The sequence below is a fragment of the Suncus etruscus genome, chromosome 11, assembly GCF_024139225.1.
Source record: "Suncus etruscus isolate mSunEtr1 chromosome 11, mSunEtr1.pri.cur, whole genome shotgun sequence".
In the NCBI taxonomy this organism is placed as follows: Eukaryota; Metazoa; Chordata; class Mammalia; order Eulipotyphla; family Soricidae; genus Suncus; species Suncus etruscus.
Genome location: NC_064858.1, coordinates 69,083,934 through 69,103,550, shown reverse-complemented (window position 1 = coordinate 69,103,550; position 19,617 = coordinate 69,083,934). Strand labels below are relative to the sequence as shown.

Sequence of the window (19,617 nt, the reverse complement as noted above, 5' to 3'; positions counted from 1 at the left end):
GAGGGTCTGTCTCAATATTCTTAAGGGCAATGATCCATTAATGCAATTACAGTCGAAGATGGTTCCTGCCACACAGTTCTTGTTCTTCCTACCCAAATGTGACATGTTGATGCTATAAACACTCCATTAGGGTAAAAATAAGTCTTCTCTGAGAAAGCCACACACAGGAAAAAGTAACTATTTTTTTAATTCTGTTTTCAGTGGCTATGGTCTTATTTTTTTCAAATTTCTATGATCAAATAATATAGTATATGCTCCCCAAATTCAATACAATGAGTACATTTATTTTCATTATTTTATAAGATTAAAAATACTAATTCTGTCTTACCCATTCCATTCATATAGATTTGAAATAGTTCATATTCCTACTATCTATCTCTGTTCAGTAACAGTATCTCTGTTACTCTTGTAACAAAAATAGTTTTCTTGCTCTGATCCTATAAAGCCCCCAAAATTGGGAGGATTACAGAAATAAGAGCCTAACCCAATAATTCTTCCTAATAGGTATCAAAATATGTAGAAATTAGGGAATAAGAGGAGGTATGTGCATCCTTTTCCTATTTTTGAATAAATGCTTTCTCAACTGTATTAAGTTTGATTATTTTGTATTCAAAACTATATTAATGCGGGAAATGATAACTCTAGAGAAGAATTGGGTGTTAAAAGGTAATAAAAGTGATAGGCATGAAACCTTTCAGTAACAATATTAAAAAACACAGGGTCTACAAAGAATTAGAAGAGAGAGAGAGAGAGAGAGACAAAGACAGAGACACAGAGTATATGTGGAATATATATGTGGAAGAGGCAGGCACTGAGAGGGGTGGAAGGAAACCAACCAACCTGGGGCACTAGTGACAGAAATGGACACTGAGGAAGTGTACTGAATATTGTATGCCTGAAACTCAATCATGAACAACTTTTTATCTGTAGAAAAAAGAAAAACCAATTGTATTCTGAAAAATCTTGTAATCTTGATCTTTAAATAAAGTAATTAAGAAAACTTATATACTATAGAAAATGAATATAGTTCTTGCCTGTTTTTATTTTAAATAAAAATAACTACTTTCTAAGGTGCAATTCAAAATTAGTCAATCATATAAAATAAAGAAAATGGATTAAAATGCATTTCAAAAATAAGTTGATTCATTTGGTTCAAAAGAATTTAAGGCTTAGAGTGATCACTTACTTGGAAATATTTGTCATCTCTGGTATTTGGTACATTTTAAGACTTTGAAACAGACTCAAAATAGATTTGAACTGACTAATATTAAATATGGAAGCAGCAAATGCTCCATGTTGTAGTTCACATAGTTTTGAAGCAGTAAAATATTAAAATTCTCTATTACAGCAGAGATGACATTAGTCATGTTACAGAAGATTTCGCTAAAATTTTACTCAAGGGAAAGTTTATACCAAATCCTCTCTCCTCAAGTCAAAGTCATTAATTTTTGAAAAGGTAAGCATCAACAAAGCAAGTTCTGTAAGCCAGAAACAACATTTGAATCCCGTTTTCAGTTGTAAATTACTAAGCAGAAGTAATCTTTCAAAGCCTTTCCAGTTATAGACCTTTCCTCTGGATAAACCCACAAGCATTTTCATTTGCAGCTTCCTTTTCCTTTCTCACAGTCCTGGAAAGGTCACTAGTTTGGGGCTCTATTTTATTCCTCCCCAGAAGGCGAGCATTTCTAATAGCAACACATTATAGATGGGCAAGTATTTGGAATCAAAGAAACAGTTTCCTTAGAACCTACTATCTCAAAAAATGCCTAGCCACAAAAGAAACTTGCATAGTTGAAAACTCTAGCAAACTAGTCTATGATAAGCAATCTTTTACTTAAAATAAATAAAACATCTATTCCACCCCAAGTTCTATTGAGTGCATTAAATACACATCCTTGAGATGGTCAACTTTTGACAGCAAAAAGACCAGGTTTGGCTTTATTTCTTAAAAAGACCCTGAACATAAAGTTTCCAGGCTATGAATAAAATGATTCCATCATATCTTATATAAAGCAAAGCATTATGAGTTTTTTTTTATAATTAGCAGTCTTTGATAATAATGCAGAGTAATCAAATTGGCTATGGAACTTAGAAACTCTTTATGTACTCCACTTGGACACATCAATATCAAGATTTTTCTTCCATTATAAGTTTTGTCTGACAAAGAAACTTTTCACTTACTAGAACAATTTGGACTTTAAAGGTGCCCCAGAAATATTTTTACATACACACACACACACACACATACACACACACACACACACCCAGCATTAATTTGAGATAAAACAAAATCAAGGCATTACTAAGACAATCATTGATTTCATCCAACTGCTATCAATAGAGAATGACATATATTATCTTCATTATAACTGGCTTCAAATGCTAGCAAAATGCCAGAGTTCAGAAGTAGGTTATAGCAAATGAACAGAAATACTATTTTAACTTTTATCCTTGTTCAGAACAACCCACCAGTTCAAACATTGCTCAAGTACTTGATTTGATCAAGATTTGTCCAAGTATTTATGGTTTGTTTTATTGGGAAATTGTCCAGATACAGTGGAGGAAATTTGGTAAATTTCCATTCTTTAAAATTTAAACTTTTATCCAGAGAATAAAAAAATTTCTGTATATGATTATTTTTCAGGATGCTCATAATCAAGCTTCCTTATTGACTCTCCTTGGAAGAAACTTAGCATAAAAGAGCAGCCTGGCTTTAGAGGTCCCATCACATTTAGCAATGCAAATAAAATGAAATAAAATGTAGGGCCATCAAACTTTCCTTTTTTGTCATTTGCAAACTTAAGTAAGTGAAATTCAATATGAACAGAGAGATAGAAGCTATAATGTCAGATATATTTTTGTTAATCTATTCTAAACTCCATTATATAACAAGAATATTTTTACATAATGAATACAAGCACTCTACATTTACAAGAGTAATATATACTTTCCATAAATATGTGCAAAAGGGAAGAAAACATTCAAAATATATATTACAGATAAATATTCTCTCACTCACTTCATATAAAGGCATTTATACATAAGCCTCTTTATAAAAACTATTAAAAAATGACCTAAAATCTAAAATAGTACCATCGATGATGTGTTACAAGCAACTTCTTATTAAGTGAAATAATAAAGCATATCTAATTATCTTAGTAACGTGTATTTTTTTGTCACCTTATCAAGTGGGCTTCCCCCCCTCCCCTTTATCCTACAAAATACTAGATGACAAATATATTACATACTTTTGTTTGGTGTGGCTTAAATATAAAGTCCTTAATTTTGTGTCCTATGAAAAGATTTTCAGATTCCTTATAGTATAGTCTATTCTAAAAGCATTCCCAATTATTTTCTTAATTTTCTTAAAACAGAGTCTCATAAAATATTTTATATTTGTTTAGATAATTAATATTATTGTCCATATGTCTAATATTTATAACACTTTAAAATGCTAGATTACTATAATTAATTTTAATATATTTTTATTAATTGCCTTATTTTTAAGCAGGAGCTGATAACAAGGCAATTTATGCATGTCCTCATTTTATTTCCTTTTTTTTTACCAAATCTAATAGTTGTTGTCTTATATCTAAAATTAAACAGATATGCACAAACCAAGATTAAGTAGCTTGCACATAATCAAAAAATAAATTACTAAGCAAAAAGTCCAAGTTCTCTTTCTCAACTATTTTAACTCTTATTTCATGCAGTATTCTTCCCATTGACTTTTTATATTATATTAAGCCATGATTCTTCATCAGTCACTTTTATTTGCTTCTACTTTGGTTTCTTTTCTTCCTACCTATCTCCACATTCTCTCCTTCCTTATATCTCATTTTTCCTTCTGCATCCTTAGTTCATCTTATTTGTCATTGTACATGTTTCTTTAAGGTAATTCTCTATCTGTAATATATTCTACAATCACCATTCAACTTTTTCATAAAATGTTTTACATTTGCCATCTGTATTTTAATCCACAGCAGTAGATTTGGTTCTTTTACAGAACAGTATCAATAACTAACATTTGTGTCCTAATGTTTGCCCCAAATATTTGTAAATCCAGGGTGCCATGAATCAATTTAATTTGTTTAAAAGGTTGGTTGTGGGGAAATGAATTCAATCATTTAGTCCCTCAGTTTTTCTTAGCTGTAAATGAGAGCAACTGCCATTTCTCTTTCCATCTGTTATCCATTTTCTGACTTACCAGAAACACCGGCCCTAGTAATAATTTTAACGTGGTAATAACAATGGCATATTTATTGTCAAATAATATACTATACTATATATATATATATATATATATATATGAGTTTAGTTAACAACTCTGTGAAGATGGAGGTATTTAACCATTATTAAAACTGACAGTCTTTTAGAAAGGTGAAAAATAAGTTGTCAAGTTGGGATGAGAAGACATTAGCACCAATCTAACGATTTTGCTGCTTCCCTGTTCTAACAGGAGACCTCACAGTTGCATTTCCTGCCTTCCAATTATGAGTACTATTGCAGTCATAACTCCCAAGAAATAGGTTGCTTGTTGTAGGGGAAAATATCTTCTTATTGGAAACTAATAACACTTGAACAACAGGCTGATACTTTACAACTATTTCTCATGTTTCTATACTTTATACTTTCTTATGCTTTTATACTTTCAAGTCTAAGAATCAAATCCTTTTATAAAGAGGTGGAATGAGAATTCATGAGGGAAATAATGCTAAAACGTACGAAGATCCAAACTCAGAAAGAAACACGAGTATGAGCAAGTGGGAGATCATTAAGAAGCAAACAAAATCTGACTGTAAATACCTCCAAAACTTAAATTATGAACTAGAAGAGGCATAAATATTGGTTCCCAACACAATTTTTTAAAAAATTATCACAGCTTTTAAAAACTATAATGATATCAAAATTAATTTCTTTTTTAATGCTTCTGATAAAATTTTCCAAAGTAAATTCACTTGATGATAATATATTATCAGTTAAAGGTAGCACTGGTTACATAACTCCAGTGTAGTGGGGATTTCAAGTAATGGATATTTATTTTTTTATACAGTCCAGTTTTGGGTAAAGAACAGGCTAAAAACTATGCTTCTCATCCTTAATAAGCATCCCAGGATAATTGATCATTTACCATATTTAGTATTATAATTATGTAGCAGAATAAATTACATATTGGGTCAAAGATTTCAATGACTATGGACCACATATCTTCACATTTCCTTAACCACATCTAATTTGAGGGATGAAGAGTAAGAGGAGGAAATCCAGTTGTAATAATCAAAATAAGAGAGACTAGAACCATTTTTGACAATCTTCTTGTCATGTATACCACAGGATGACAGATTCCATTTAGAATCATGTTCTTTCTTTGCTCTAAAATTGACTACAGTAGAAGAAATAAGACATCCTATGAAGGAGTAAGGACGATAATTTATGATGTGTATGTCATGAAGTTCTGCCTTGTTATGTCATTAAAAAATGAAAACCTTTGTAAAGGTATGAACCAATTCCTTGCAATGGACCTCCCTCTGCAGCACATGACAAAGCAAATCGATGGTCTCATCAGTATTGAACCCAAAGACTAATTTAAAACAAAGTGTGTTTTCTCATAAGCATGGAAAACACACACTAACTTAAAGTGTGCTTTCTTGCAGTTGTGATAACATGATTACAATGACATTGACATTTTATTTTTTTGATATGCAAGTTAAAGAACCTTCACCCCCAACAAAATATCAAAGATCCTGGCCCAATGTCCTTAGATCACGTCTAGTTTTCTCTTTTTTCCTCTATAACATCATTTGGGAACTTCAGTTCTGTCATAAATGCCCAAATTACTGTCAGTTCCCTATTTTATTCTATCTACCACACATAAATGAGATCATCCAATATTTGTCCTTTTGCCTCTGACTTACTTCATCCAAGCTTCACATTTAAGTTGTTTTTTTGTTTTGTTTTGTTTTTTAGATCTTTGGTTTCTCTTATTAACACATTTTTATTATTGATTTTATTTTGACCAAAGTGGATTACATATCTTTCATAGTAATATTTTAGGCACATATTGACATTGGATCAGGGGAGTTCCCACCATCAAAATTGTCCTCCCTCCACCCATTTCCAGCAAGTTTTTGACCATGCTAACATGCCAGAGTCTTTCCCTTAACCTCTCCCTTAATTCTGCTTCATTTCTATTCATTCTATTCTATTCATTCATTCATTCATTCTATTCTATTCATTCTCCGAAATTGTATTGTATATTTATTTACTTCTCATAATTTTATAATTGAATTATAAAATCCATTAAAATTGGGAATGAAATCAGGATTTTAAGTAAGAGGAGGCCAAAAAGGTTTTCAGGCACCTTATGCCTTTTTTTTAACTACTGACCAGGATTTCATAGGCTTAAGAAATTTCCTATAAGACTTTGACCAGATAATTCAAAATTTGGAGATGCTATTTGATAATTTATTTAATGTTTTCATTATAAACAAAGATATTGAAGCATTTCTCTTCATAAAGATTTGGCACAGGGCACATAATGTAGTACAGGAGGTAAGCTATTTGCTTTGCATATTGCACACCTTAGTTCAATCCTGACATCACATATGGTCCCCTGAGCAACCCTAAGAAAGACCCCTGAGTACAGAGTTAGGAGAAAATCCTTAAGTACTGCCATGTTTAGCTTCAAACAAAACAAGATTTGGCATAAATAGTCTCAGCAAATTGATACAAAATTTAACTTGTGACCACATTGGGTATGCTGTGGTTTAAATCTGTATCTAAAATATTTTGTAAGGTTCTAATTCAGTCACCCTGGTCTTTTCCAATTGCAGAGTACTCATAAACCCACATTCTTAGGCACAAAAATAAACATTAGAGTACTGAAAAAGGGAAGAGACTAACATGAATGGCTATGTTCATCAAACTTTCTAAGTAGTCAATGAATTTTACTGACTTGGAAGAAGATAACAGTAGCTAATTCATTACAGGGTATCTTTTTCTTATTTTTATTATGAACAAAGTGAATTAAGAGTCTTTCACAGTAATATTTAAGGTCCATAGTGACAATGAATCAGGGGCATTCCCACCACCAGTGTTGTTCTCCCTCCACCCCTGAACCCATCATGCATCCTATATCTCCCTCCATTGCCTCCCCGCCCCACCGACTGCTAATATAACTGGTCCCCTCTGTGTATAGCTTATTGTAGATTGGGTATTGATTCTGTTGCCATTGACTTTGGGTTTGGTGTTTAAGTCTGATCATTTTATATTTCTATTCAATGATCATACAACTGTTTGGTCTTGGTAACATCCATATTTCCCCCTAATTTATGAGGCAGAACAAGATGATTCAAGTTATGTGGTTCTTTTTGAAAAAAAAAAAAGGAAAGAAATGAAAAAAGAAGAAAAAAAGCTGGGAGGAGTCCATCTTGAGGTTATAAATTTCAATTCAATTCAAAAGAAGGGGAAAAGAAAAAGAAAAACATAACAACAACAACAACAAAAAAAAACAGCAATTACAAAAAAAGCACACCAGCAACAAAAAACAACCACCAAATAACAATCACAACAATGGAAAAAAAAAAAAAAAAGAGGAAGGATGGCCGGTATGGCAAGGTTTTGTGCTTTTTTTCTTTTTTTTTTTTCTTTTTTACATAGGCACTGTAAGTATTAAGGAAATTGAAAGGGAATTTCCTTGGCCTAAGAGATACAGGGTTTCTCCACCTTTGAAGCATACTGTCATGGGAACAACTACAATCTCCATACACGCTCATTTTCACATCCCAAGGTCTCTTTATGATGCCAGGAAACCTGCCGCTCAGTTGTGGATGATAAAATCAGGCCTCTGTAACTAAAAATCTTGGTATTTACACAGTTCATAGAATGAAGCCTAGGATAGCTTCTTTCTTTATGATTCTGTTCTGTTCCATCACTGTTGTGGTAATCAGTCTTCTGTAATTAGTGGTCTTGGTTTTTGCACAGATCCTAGAACAAAGCCTAGAAGTTTTGTTCAGTTGCACTTGTCAAAGTCATACCTCTGGAATTAAAGATCTTGGTTATTGTATAAATCCTAGGCCAAAGCCTAGGCTAGGGTCTTTCTTATTGGTCCCAGGATAAGTTCTGCCCAGTCATGATTGTCAAAGTCAGTCTTATTTAGTTAGCAATTTAGGTTTTTGTACAGATCAAAGGACACCATGTCTTCTGATTTCTTCTTACCATTAGGTGATGAGATAAGACAACCTGCTATTAGATCAAGTTGTTGTAGTTTCTTCATTGTCAGGATGTCTTATCAAAATTGGCGCATGTTGGTGCCAGAGCATATTAGGATTTTCTGAGGGTGAGTTTGGCTCCTGTTGCTGTTGCAGGGAGTTGTGTCAGTTCATGTCTTGGTTCTAGGGTTCGGGATTGGATGGTCGCTGTCTGATCACATTGCTTCTAAGTTGGGTCCACATGACACATGTTCATGATGTGAGGCATCTTGTATGAGTTCTTATCCTTCGTAGATAAGAGCTTGTTTCTATACATAAAATTTCCTCTTTTGTAGTATGCCTTTGCAAAAAGGAAAAATGCCATATTATATTGCTGGTGCATTTGAGGGTAAGAACGACAGGTTACACAATCTCTGTGCCCTGGTGGTTTTTTTGTTTTGTTTTGTTTTTGTTTTTGTTTTTGGGTCACACCCAGCAGCGCTCAGAGGTTACTCCTGGCTCTGTGCTCAGAAATCGCCGCTGGCAGGCACGGAGGACCATATGGGATGCCGGGATTCGAACCACGTCCTTCTGGATGTAAGGCAAATGCCCTACCTCCACGCTATCTCTCCGACCCCTGTGCCCTGGTTCTTTAAGAAGGAAAATGATGCTGGTACAAACACTTGAGTTTCTAATTAATCATTTATTTTTTAACTCCACATGAAAATTGTGAAAAACATACATATATCTCAAGTCAGATTTCTTGTAATAAATTAAATTCAGTAGTTAACTAATTAGCTCCATTATAAGTCAGTGTATGACTCAATTATTTTAGTCTTAATATTTAATACTCTTGTTTCACATTGGACATTTTTAGAATATTTACCAAGCAAGCTTTGTAAATATATCAAAAGGATATCAACCTTTTCAGAAATTTTCCAGTATTGTATTAGATATTGTTTGGCCATGTATAACTTTTCCCAGTACATAATTGGTGTTCAGATACACCTGTGAAATATATAGCTGAGTTTTCTTAAAGAAACTCAATGCTCCCACACACCCCATCCTTACCCCAAGTACTTGTGACTCTTTCTAGCTGAATTTCCCAATGACTTCATATGACTACAATTAGTCTAGACTGTATATTTGAGTCATCTTCGGGACACTTTGTTTTATTTTATCTGTATACATCAATTGTAATTGTATATCATTTAATTCACTAAATTATATTTTAGTGCTTATCGAAGGAGCTAAAAAAAGAAAGCAAAAAATGAATTATCATTTGAAAGATCTCAACTGCTTGTGTTAAAAGAACATTTTCTTTTCGAAAGCCACACAACTAAATATATTTATTAAAATCATTAATCTCATACCTCTCGAATAGCCGTACAAAACTCACTCTGAAGCACTTTTTTGAGGGATTGTAACTTGTGCACTGGTACCTCGCCAGATTCCTGTAGTTTTTCCAGTAATTCAATTGCTCTGGCAACATCTGGATGAAAAAAAATAAGTAAACAAAGAAACCTGGAATAAATTGATCCCAGTCAAAGTACAATATTCAAAGTGAATCATTACAATAAAAAGGAAGAGGAATTAATTGTACAATAAGAATTTTCAATTCAGAACTTAGTGATTTCATCTTTTGTAAAAGTCACTTAATCTTATAGACACAATTTATCACAATATGCCTTCTTTGGTGGCACTTTTTGGTATATTATTTGTCACACAAATCAGCTTTAATATTACCTTCAGGAAAAAATTTCAGGAATGGTGTCATTTATAAATTCAGATAATCCAGTCACTAAAGGAATCCTGTCAATTTTATTTCTGATATGCTATTTTTTAGTAAGACTTTTCCTACCTTACTCCACATCTACCATATCTGCATTTTTATATTTATTAGCATGATGATCTGCCTAATGTTCATCTCTGTCACTTGTGTAAAACTTTTTTGGGCTAGAAACTTCTAAGGTTTCATCATCATTGCATTTTCAGAGTCTTGTATAATAATTGAATCAATATTTGATAAAAAGAAAATACACTCATGACTGTGCTTCTCTCTCTCTCGCTTTCCATTTCACAGTTACTGTATTATTCCAAGCCTAAAATATCATCTTCTTTCTGTTCAACAGAAACTATTTATTTTCCTTTATGCATTTTATATATCTCACAAAGTTAACCTCATCAAATATTCTGATTATTCACCCACCACCAGCTTCTAGATCAATATAATCCCAAAATAAGAGTTTTAAGTAACATTTTTATTGAATCACTGCTAGGTTCAGTAGTACTTTTAAAATCATATTTTGTGGAAAAGCTCCTAAGCAGAATAGTTAGAGGTCACAGAAGTCAGTCCTCATAAAACTTGGCCTCACTGTAAATTTGCTGGTTCAGTGCTCAGGCCCAGGGGTATTGCATTCACCAAAGTTACCCAGATATGTTCAATTGCACTAAGTTATCTCCCTAATCTATTTTCAATAACACTTAAATTTTCTCTCTTTTGCTTGACAGTATCAGTCTCATATCAAAAACAGACCTTTATAGCCATGTCTTTAAATTTTCACATATACTACTTTTTGTTTTTGTTTTTGGGTCACACCCAGCAGTGCTCAGGGGTTACTTCTGGCTCTGTGCTCAGAAATCACCCCCAGCAGGTTCGGGGGACCATATGGAATGCCGGGATTTGAACCACCGTCCTTCTCCATGCATGACAAACACCTTACCACTGTGCTATCTCTCCGGCCCCCACATATAATTCTGATTATAGAAAATGTTATAGAGAAAATGAAATAGATCATTTCTAAAAATACTTAATAAGATCTCTTCTACCTTTGTGATTGTAATCAATTTAAAGTAAGTCACTTAGATATTAAGTATAAAATACTTTTTTTCATTCCTTATATATTAGCTCCAGAAACCAGTCATGTCCATGAGGTTGATCATCTCTTTGCTTCATTCACACAACTATTTAGGTATATGACGATTCACTATTTCATTTTTCTACTACTTAGTCCAAATTTTAATAAGATATGGCACCATCCTTTTTGAACTTGTGGAACTCCACAAATATAACAAAACACAAATATATCAGAGTAGATACCTATAATTAAATGACTAACATCTCATATCAAATGATGTTGCTAGAGGAGTATACATGTAATCAATAAAATACTCATGTTACTTTAATGAAGAATATTCCTAAAAATAGTTCAAATAGAATGCTAATTGAGGCCTAAAGAAGCACAAGTTACAATACTAATATGAACCTGCTAGCTTCAAAGATTTGTCCTTTTGTACAAAAACTAAGTCATCTGGGGCCAGAGCAGTCGCTCAAGCGGTAAGGCATTTGCCTTGCACTCGCTAACCTAGGAGGAACCTCGGTTCAATCCCCTGGCATCCCATATGTTCCCTCAAGCCAGGAGCAACTCCTGAGTGTCACTGGGTGTGGCCCAAAAGACCAAAAAAACAAAAACAAACAAACAAAAAAGAACCAGAAACATGCAAGATATTGATCTGGAAGTAAATTTAAAAAGTTTTTTGTCAGCAAAATACTATGAAGATAACCCGAAATGAGTGTTTGTTTTGTAGTTGGGTGCTCTAGGTTCAATCCCCAACAGCACTTGGTACCCCAATAACCATCATGAGTAACCACCAAGCACTAAGAAAAGAACAGAACTTTGAGCATTAACTCGGTGTAGATCTGAAACAAGAGAATGGCAAAAAGAACATTTGAAATAAAGTGTATGAGACAAATACATGAAAGTAAAATTCCAGATATTTGATTTTTAAAACCTGCCCCTCGTATCTCTTGGGTTTCTAACTTTACCATCTATCCTATTGCCTAAGGAAAATATTTAAGTTAAGTGTTCTTTCCCTTATTCTTTTCCGTATTCTCCCTTATATGAGAATAAGGAATTTGAAATTCCTTGAAATTGGAATTGAAATTTGAAATTCCAATAAACCATAGTTTTAGAAGTTGTAATAATCACAAATTTATATTTAATGCCATGAAAGGAGAGTGAGTCTATATTAAAGAGCTTTATATATTTTAACTTCCTCTATGTGATACTAAGCCTATGAAGTAGTAAATATCCTTGTTCTGCAAGTTAGAAAAATTGAGTTTTGAGAATGTTAGTATCACACTGACAAAGAGAAGTTGTTGTTCTGTGGAGCCCGAATCTAAGTAACTTAATGCCCTGGGTATTTTATTTTTATTCCATATAATCTCTGCTCCCTTCAATAAGGATTAACACCTATTCCATTAATCAATGTGTCTCTCTTGAGTAGTATATGTTGATTATCAGAATCACTTGAAGAACTCTTAAATGACACATGGCTCTTGGTGTTAGAATCATTGGGGTCAATGAACCTAAGGACAGATACGTAGGTACTAACCAAATTTTTGTTTTTTACTTCATTGTTCTAAGCTAAGACCAGGAGATCTTCAGAGTCCTCAGTAATTTTAATGTGTGGTCATGTTGATTTAAAATCTAAAGTTTATTATTTTTAAAGCAACATTTTATTAATTACATGACTAATTTCTGTTGCATTAGGAGTTTAGTACAAGAATATCCTCAATTTTAAAAATTATTTCCTTACAGCTTTTATGCTATTGAGGCACATAGAGTTGACTTTACATCTATAGTGGAACTGCTGATAAGTTAGCATTCATATTTTAAATTCTACAACAGAGCTCTAGACATAGGATGCATTTGAGATAAGGATCAAAGATACAAATAATTAAAATTATTCTTAGCCATTTTCCTTCTCCAAAGTTTTTGGATTAATTTCATCAGATCCAAATAATTTTCTTAAGCATTGAAAGTAGTGGTTTTCAAAATTTTATTCAATAAAAACAAAACTAACTGTAGGCCATTTATTAGAGATAAAAATGGAGGTGAGAGAGAGCAAAGACAAAATTTTATCATCTCTTCCATCTCAGAGTAGGACACTTCAAAAAATTCTGAAGCAGTAAGTAGTTGGCAAATGTGCTTTATAGGTTATTGATAATTACATGCATGTTCCTAATTCAGATTCATACGGGGAGAAGGACTCCTTCTCAACCTTTGAGTTTTGGTGTAAATGTCACCATCTCAAATTGGTTTTCTATAACTAAAAATCTTCAGACCACCACAAGTGATTTCAGTTATTTTGAACCATCATCAATATACTGTCAGTCACTGGCAGTGCTTTACAGTTTTATGCTGTTATGTCCTATGTTTGTATCCTGTTGAAAGGCCCAGAGAACCAACTAACGAAGCATATATTCATCTCAGAGACAAGAATGAGGGAGTTGTCCAACTCAAAGTTAGAGTAATAGCTCAGCTGGCACCAAGATCTACTTCCCTTTTCTAATTTCACCACCCTCTTTGTGATGGAGTTTATTAGCATAATTTCAAAATAGCTATTTTGCCTTTGGATCCTTTAATGCATTTTAGCTAGCAGAGCACAGAGAAAGAAGAGTGCAAAGGCCAATGTGTTATAGTTATTATACAGCCATTCATCTATTTAAAATCCTTTCCAGAAGCTATATTCAGTGCCTTTATATGTCTATTAGCATGGCCAAATGGCTAAAACCTGGAAAGATAAATATGTTTCCTCTCCAGCTTTTGTTCTAAGAAACAAAATTATGAGGACATGGGGAACATAATTCTCAATGTTGGTCACAATGTCTATATTTTTAGGGAATTTGAATGTGATCTATTTTAAATGATCGAGCTTCTTCTTCAGTCAACTTCCAGATTCAGAGGAATCATAGATCAAATTGTATAATCTATCCATGGGGGTTAATAAAAAAAGTCATCTGGGGAGTGCAAAAAGATAGCACAGCGGTAAGGAGTTTGCCTTACATTCAGCTGACCCTGGATGGACCTAGGTTCGAACTCTGGCATTCCATATGGTCCTGAGAGCCTGCCAGGAGTGATTTCTGAGTGCAGAGCTAGTAGCCCCTGAGTGCTGCCGGGTGTATCCCAAAAAACATATATATGTGTGTATATATATACATATATACATAATGTATTTAATATATATTATCAGCGAATGAGATTATTAGTCTATATCAGACCACTGGGATTTTATACTACTTATGTGCCAATATTTTGGGGTTTTTTTTTTTTCATTTAAAATTAAAAGAAATATACCTAAAATATTAATTATAGTGTTATCAGGCAACTGAAGCTTGAACTATTCTTCAATGACCAAAATATACCATCATGACTGAAGAAATGACACCAAGAGGTTAAAAATACTTGAGTTCTATGCCCCATTGTGCTTGGCCCCCTCAGCCACTTCCAACCTTAAACCTAATAGAAACCAAATACCCCTGGGCAGAACTTGTTAACCCCCAACATAACCAGTCCCTAGCATAACCAGGTTACTGATTTATTAATTAAACACTAGAGAATGTTCCTGGCTCGGGGGACCATATGGGATGTTGTGGATCAAATACTATAGAATAGGACTCTGGAGCCCTATAAGGATGGCCCAGAAGAGCCTTATGACAATACTGTCAGCACATTACTTATACTAAAATATCATGACAGAGTTAATTCTCAATACTGTGTGTGGTGCTATTACTGCTAGTTTACAGCAGTGCATAAAGCTATATTTGAAAAGCAAAATTGTCTGACATTTATTGCTTAATTTCTATTATCTTTTCAATTATGTGCAGGAAGATTAAATCATGGAACTTGACTGGAGTCAAATTCATATCATTTTTATTTATTTTAATAAATATTTAAGCACCATGATTACAAGCATGTTTGTAGTTGGGTTTCAGTCATAAACAGAATAACCCCCTTCATCAGTGCAACATTGCAACATTCCCACCACCAGTGCCCCCTCTTTTCCCACACCCCTGCCTGTACAGGCAAATTCTACTTCTCTCATTCTTTAACATCGTCATGCTAGTTATTAGTGTAGTTATTTCCCTAACAGCATTCACCACTCTTGGTGCTGAGCTTCAAATTGTGAGCTGGTCCTTCCGGCCCTTCCAACCCTTAACTCTATTGTCTCTGGGCCTTATTACAATAAAGTGTTACATTTTTTTCAAAACTCATAGAGAGACTAATCTGTGTCTATCTCTCTGACTTATTTCACTCAACATAATAGATTCCATGTACATCCACATACAAGAAAATTTCATGACTTCATCTCTCCTAACAGCTGCATAATATTCCACTGTGTATATGTACCACAGTTTCTTTAGCCATTCATCTGTTGAAGGGCATTTTGGTTGTTCCAGAGGCTGGCTATTATAAAAAAAAATGCTGCAATGAATATAGGTATGAGGGATTTTTGTATTGGATATTTGTGTTCCTAGGCTACATCCCTAGGAGTGGTATAGCTGGATCATATGGGAGCTAAATTTTTAGGTTTTTTTGAGGAATCACCACGTTGTTTTCCATAAGGCTGGACTAGATGGCATTCCCACCAGCAAAGAAAACTACAAATTCCTGCTTGGACTCCTCCCTGTTTTTTGTTTGTTGGATTCCCCCCACCTTTTTTTTTTCTTTCCTTCAAACAGAACCACATAACTTGAATCATCTTTTCTGCCTCATAAATTGAGAGGGAAATAATGGATGGTACCAAGACCAAACAGGCATATGAACATTGAGTAAAAAGTAAAAAAATGTATAATTTTCAGACACAAAAGAGAAAAGAGCTGGAAGTTCCAGCTCACCTCAGGAAGCTCACCACAAAGAGTGATGAGTTTAGTAAGAGAAATAACTACATTTTGAACTGTCCTAAAAATGAGAATGTATGAGGGAAATGGAGAGCCTGTTTAGAGTACAGGCGGGGGTCGGGTGGGGAGGAGGGAGACTTGGGACATTGGGTGATGGGAATGTTGCACTGGTGATGGGTGGTGTTCTTTACATGACTGAAACCCAAACACAATCATGTATGTAATCAAGGTGTTTAAATAAAAATAAAAATTAAAAAAATGTTCAGACTTAAACACCAAATCCAAAGCCAATGACAACATAATCAATATCCAATCTACAACAAGCTAGTCACAGAGGTGACCACTTTTTATAGCAGGCAGAGGGGCAAAGGAGTAGGATATAGGATGCATGCTGGGAACAGGGATGGAGGGAGGACAACACTGGTGGTGGGATTGCCCCTGATTCAATGTCATTATGTACCTAAAATATTACTGTAAAAGATTCGTAATTCACTTTGGTCAAAATAAAAATTATTAATAAAAAAAGTATTTCCACATTAAAAAAAAGAAAGAAATTACTCCTGGCAGGCTCAGGGGACCATATAAGATGCCAGAAATAGAATCTAGGCTGGTCCTCTTTTCTTTTCTATTTTTTTTAAATAGTTTCTCCTACTGACCTGGAAACAAATAAATTATAGTCACCTATATAAAAAAAAAATAAAAGTATTCTGATGCATAAAAAAAAGAAATGAGGCACACAGGAAATGGAGACACATACCTTGCTCATGGATTGACAGGATTAACATAATTAAAATGGCAATACTCCCCAAAGCATTGTACAGATTTAATGAAATCCCTCTAAAGATACCCATGAATATTCTTCAAAGAAGTGGAACAAACACTCCTGAAATTCATTTGGAATAATAAACACCCACGAATAGCTAAAGCAATCCTTGGGGGGGGGGGATATGGGAGGCATTACTTTCCCCAATTTTAAGCTATTATAAAGCAATAGTTATCAAAACAGCATGATATTGGAATAAAGACAGACCCTTGGATCAGTGGAATTGACTTGAGTATTCAGAGAATGTTCCCCAGACATAAAATCAATTAATCTTTGAAAAAGGGGCAAGAAATGCAAAATGAAGCAAGGAAAGCCTCTTCCACAGGTGGTGCTGGCACAACTGTTTGCCACTTGCAAAAAAAGTGAACTCAGACCCCTATCTAATACCATGCACAAAGACCAAATTCAAATGGATTAAAGACCATAATATCAGACCTGAAACCATAAGATATATAGAACAACACACTATATGACATTAAGACTGAAGGCATCTTCAAGGAGGAAACAGCACTCTCTAAACAAGTGGAAGCAGAGATAAACAGCTGGGAATATATTGAGCTGAGAAGCTTCTGCACCTCAAAGGAAATAGTGCCTAAGATACAAAAGCCACCCACAGAATCAGAAAAACAATTCACCCAATACTCATCAAACCAGGGGCTAATATAGAAAATATACAAGGTACTGACAGAACTTAATAAGAAAAAACTATATAGCCCCATCAAAAAAATGGGGAAAATAATGAACAGACACTTCCTCAAAGAAGAAATACAAATGACCAAAAGGCACATGAAAAAATGCTCCACATAACTAATCATCAGGGAGATTCAAATCATAACTACAATGAAGCGCCATTTCACACCAAAGAGACTAGCACACATCACAAAGAACAAGAACAATCAGTGCTGGCAGGGATGTGGAGAGAAAGGAACTCTTATTCACTGCTCATGGGAAATTCATATCATTTTAATACTTTGCTCTGCAAGGCTTATTGCTTTGGCCATATAATATAGCTTTCTTAGTCTCCAGAAGGTGGTTGTTGCTTTTTTTTTGATCATTTGCTCCTTCATTTGTTTTGATATTCAGTTTATTAAAAACTACACAATAAAAAAAACATAGTAATCCTTTTATTTAATTCTGGCATTTTGGTGAAATTGGTCAATTAGAGTTTTTGGCAAAAGAAGATAATTATACTCAGTTTTGTCATGTTCTGTCTGTTGCTTGGAATATTAACTACCATAATCAAGTATGAAAAAGTAAAAGTCAAAAAGCTATTTGAGTGGGGTGCAGAGTGAGAGCACAGCAGTAAGGCATTTTGCTTTGCATTTGACCAACACAGGACAGACCCTGGTTTGATTCTTGGCATCCTATACGATCCCCAGAGCTTACCAGGAGCGATTTCTGAGCGCAGAGCTATGAGTAACTCCTGAGCACTGCCACGTATGACCCAAAAACCAAAAAAAAAAAAAAAAAAAAAAAAAGCATATGATTCACAACTACATAAGCTCTTAGCAGAATCTACCTCTTCAGTAGGGATTTATAAGTAAACACAGTCACACTAATTACAGTGTCTATCAATAACTGACTTTTGCTTTACTTATAAATATGGTGTTTATAAGTTAAAAATAATATAGAAAGAACAGCATCATTATTTAAAAAGAAAACAATGAAAAAGAGTTAACATTCTTGTTATATCATGTCTATAGCAGAATGGTTAGAAACATCTTGGTTCATCCATAATTTATCCATCATACTATTGTAGAGAGTATTGCTGCAGCAGCACTAAGGCTGGCCCAATTTAAACACTTTAAATAGAAACTAGTCATAAAATTCTGTGTATCTAATAATTGATCTGATTGATTAGTTTAAAAGTTCCATGTTTTGTAAGAAAAGTCTGCATGCCAACAAAATAGATGCTCAATAATGCTTTGCATTTCTTCCTGTGAATAAGGAAACCATCAATTTACGTGTTACTAATGAGACAGGACAATTAGTGTATTTGTCTCATCTAAAACTCGTCTCTGCTCTGATTCACCTACTTGCCATGTTCCTATAATGCCAACAAATTGGCAAAACCTAGAAAAAAATTGGCTGAATTTCAGTGTGTTTCTATAATAAAAAAATATAACCATTATGTCTTTTGAAAATTCTACTTTGTACTTTTCTAAAAGCTGAATGATTTTTCTTCATGGGAATTTGGATAACTCTTAAGTGTATCACCAAGATAAATTGGACACAGGAGAATTTTTTAATCATGAATTGATATGAATGACAAATTCCTGGCCCAGAATCTGCTGAAAGTGTTTGCCAAACCCACTGTAATCAGGAGAACAATTTATGCTACAAAATGAAAGCTGCAATTGCTAAGAAAGTCTCTGAAATGGAACATACCTATTTCATTTCAAAATGATTACTTATGCAATAAACAAATCTTTAGGTATACAAAACATAAAATATGGCTTTCTTTTTTCAACAACCTATTATGTGCATGGATGGATTGGTAATATTTCTATTTTTTCTAGCATTATAATTTGCATCTTTCTTTTTTCCTTTATTATTTTTTCTAGAGATAAAATTTATCTAATTTTCTCAAGTGGCTTAAATTGTCTGGCATTAGCTGAGATCACAACTGAAACAAGTTCTCACCTACCTTTAGAGTTTGAGCTTTCTTTAATTGCTCTTTGTTTTATACTTGGTGTCTTTCTTTTAATGTATTTTTACTTAAGTTTTCTTTAATCTTGCGTTTCTGTCTATAAATTATGACAGTCAACTGTAACTTTACTTATAATAAGTGAAATTAGTTCATCTTATTTCTTTCCAATTTTCATGCCATCCATGGAAATAAATATGACTTAATTGTTTTAGGGGTGTCAGTCAAATTGTAATTCTTTGTATGTCTTAAAGAAATTAAACAGTTTATTGCT

The 19,617-nt window shown here is 33.7% G+C and overlaps 1 protein-coding gene across 1 annotated transcript in view; it reads right to left on the bottom strand.

Annotated features, from left to right (window-relative positions):
* LIN7A (lin-7 homolog A, crumbs cell polarity complex component) overlaps positions 1 to 19,617 on the bottom strand; it is a 143,852-nt gene that overhangs the window by 85,010 nt on the left and 39,225 nt on the right. Inside the window, exon 2 of the mRNA XM_049783601.1 lies at positions 9,563 to 9,681. Within this exon, the coding sequence (XP_049639558.1) occupies positions 9,563 to 9,681 (119 nt within the window). The remainder of the gene's footprint in view (positions 1 to 9,562; positions 9,682 to 19,617) is intronic.